Source organism: Rhagoletis pomonella, unplaced genomic scaffold (genome assembly GCF_013731165.1).
Source record: "Rhagoletis pomonella isolate Grant_MI unplaced genomic scaffold, Rhpom_1.0 Rhpom_scaffold_00097, whole genome shotgun sequence".
NCBI lineage: Eukaryota > Metazoa > Arthropoda > Insecta > Diptera > Tephritidae > Rhagoletis > Rhagoletis pomonella.
Window position 1 is genome coordinate 178,828 of NW_023458651.1, and position 2,820 is coordinate 181,647.

The following is a 2,820-nucleotide window of genomic DNA, read 5'->3' on the forward strand; positions in this document are numbered from 1 at the left end:
ACGAATCTTCGATTGAAATTTTCCGATCAGATCTGCCTGGCGTGAAGCCGACTCGGGTTTCCACTTCAACCAAGCGGTTCGATAACAATAATGTATCATTTGATGAAGACGACCTTGAGTTGTTAACACCTCATTCACCAACGGTAGACGTAAAGTCCGTTTTATTAAAGTCTATGTTCTAAGATGATGGTACTCGATTTAAAATCAGTACAGTATTTACTTCAGTTTATTATTTATTATTATTACTATTTTATTCTATGAGTATGTCGTTTTGAATATCCACTTTCAAAAATAATACCGCATAAATCGATCACTATTTGAATATTGCTTTAAATCTAATTAGTTTAACAAAAAATTCACGCTCAATTGGTTGTGTATCTCATGTGATTTTCGGTCCAAAATTTTGTTTAATATTATACTGAACGTGGGCTGAGAATGGTGTTTAACGCACTAGCTCGAATCTTTTTATGGACCAAGTTGTTTGCTCCCGGGATGCAGCGAAGGCCTTGAATACTTGGGAGTATTACCTGTATCTCCTTCGGTCCCTTCTGTCGCCAACAAGGTACGCAACCAAGATCAAGACTATCCACCTCCGAATTTACCGGAAGACCAAATCAGACTGAGAATATTCAACCAGTTTGAGAATGTTAAACGAGATACGAGTTTCAAATTTTATTGGAAATGAACACCCAAGAAATTACAAAAAAAATAAAGAAAAATTAATAGTTTGGTTCAATTAATATTGACCGTGTTATCGGTTACGTTGCTTAAACTTATACCGAAAGACGAAATGAAAAATTATCGGTTCAAAAATCTTGACCGTCGATGTGTGGTGTTACTTGATTAAAAAAATTCAATTAACTTGCTTTCAGAATTGGCGAACTGAACTGAACGAGAATGGTTATGACTGCTGATCACAGATAGATCACCATTCACCCCCGCGGAATTAAATAATCAAAATATCCTCAAAAATTTTGATTGAAAACGAGCTCCAATAAAAATCAATTAAATCATGACGTGTGAAGACTGAGGACGATATTGATTTACAGTGATTATGAATTCAAAAGATAATTATTTGATTTAATCTCAATGATGATTTATAATAGCGGAATTTCTAAAGGAAAATTTATAAAAAATCTATTAAACTCGAATATGTATGGTTCACTGACGTAAAATTTCGTGACCAACAAAATGAGAAAAACGACTGCAAGATTTTAATTTTTCGGTAAATCTAATTTTATGATGTATTAAATTGATTCGGTGATGAAATTGCTATTTTCCCTCAGCTGAGCATGCGGTTATTTTATGCCGGGCTTAAGTGTGGTTATGTTCAACGAAAACTTATTCTTTTTCACCCGTTTAGTTGGGCGCCAATGATTTGCTTGACCTTGGTTTGTCGGTCCAAACAGGAATCTTTATTTACGGTCGATGGATAGCTCGTTTCCAATGGATGGTGGCAAGAAAGTGGCTGACTTACGTGTAATGATTTTGTATTACCGGCTTATGGTGACTCAATTGCTGTCAGATGAATAGTCCCGATTTGATGCTCACAACTTCTTTATTCTACGCAACAACATGGCTGGGGATTTGCCAGAAGGAATGTGACGGCACCTTTTGCCTCTATTAATTTCCACTGGGGAGTGAGTATCGACTCCCCGAATGCCGTCAGCTTTTAATACAAGCTTTTAATCCACTTTAATTACTTGGTTGTAATTCCGTTTTTGCGAGGGCTGATGAATGTGGTTCGCTCCGTGTCCAATTCCAAAAAGAAATATATTTTTCTAGTCTCGTGGCATGTGACCACCGATTCTTTTATCGTATGTCAGTGTGGGCATTTCATAGTGGCCATGTCAATTCGTGTCTATACCGATATGATGGTTCGTGTCTTGAATAACTATTGGTTACGTACATTCATCTGGCAATCCCCCCCATTTTGAAGTTTAGCTTTGACAGTTTTGTTATGTTTACATTTCTTATAATCGTTCTTATGTCTATTATTTGGGCAATAAAAAATAATAGATCAACATCCATGGAGTATGTGAAAAAGCTGCGCAGAGCACGGTGGCTCTAAGCCGGCTGATGGCGAACGTGGGCGGCCCGAAGCCATGCCGCAGGAAGCTTCTGATGACAGCGGTCCAATCGGTGCTCCTGTACGGGGCAGAAATATGGGCTGACGCATTGAAAGTCAAAAAATACCGGATTCAAATGTCTTCGGTCCAGCGCAGAGGGCACTACGCATTGCTTCTGCATACCGTGCAGTGGCTGCGGACGCGGTTCTAGTTATATCTGGCGTCATGCCAACTGAGCTACTTGCTTACGAGCGAAAAGAGATTTGCAATCTCAGTGCCGAGATAGGTCGAGCAGCTGCCGCGGCAAGGGCGCGCGAGCAACTGATCCAGCAGTGGCAACAAAACTGGAACGCGGGCACAAAAGGTCGATGGACGCACTCCCTGATAGCCGACCTTCAAACATGGTTGAACAGATCGCATGGGGAAGACGATTTCTACCTGACGCAATTCCTCACCGGTCAAGGTTACTTCCGAGAATATATTCATAGAGTTGACTCACCGTTCTGTCACTACTGTGGAAACGTCGAAGATAACGTGTACCACACATTCTTCTCCTGCGAACACTTCCTGATTTCGCGCAGAATGTTGGAAGAAAGATACGGAGACATAACTCCGAACAACATAGTTGGGGTAATGATCTCCAGTGCAGAAAAGTGGGAAGCAGTTGCGAGATACGTGAAATTCGTACTCCGCTGCAAACGAGGGGACGGTTGTCTACTGAGGACACCCGAATGAAACGCCCCTACAAAAG

The 2,820-nt window shown here is 40.5% G+C and overlaps 1 protein-coding gene across 1 annotated transcript in view; it reads left to right on the forward strand.

Annotated features, from left to right (window-relative positions):
* Window positions 1-979, forward strand: part of LOC118749963 (rab3 GTPase-activating protein catalytic subunit-like) — a 173,664-nt gene extending 172,685 nt beyond the window's left edge. Inside the window, exon 4 of the mRNA XM_036484717.1 lies at window positions 873-979. Within this exon, the coding sequence (XP_036340610.1) occupies window positions 873-891 (19 nt within the window). The 3' untranslated portion in view covers window positions 892-979. The remainder of the gene's footprint in view (window positions 1-872) is intronic.
* The last annotated feature ends 1,841 nt before the right edge of the window (window positions 980-2,820 follow it).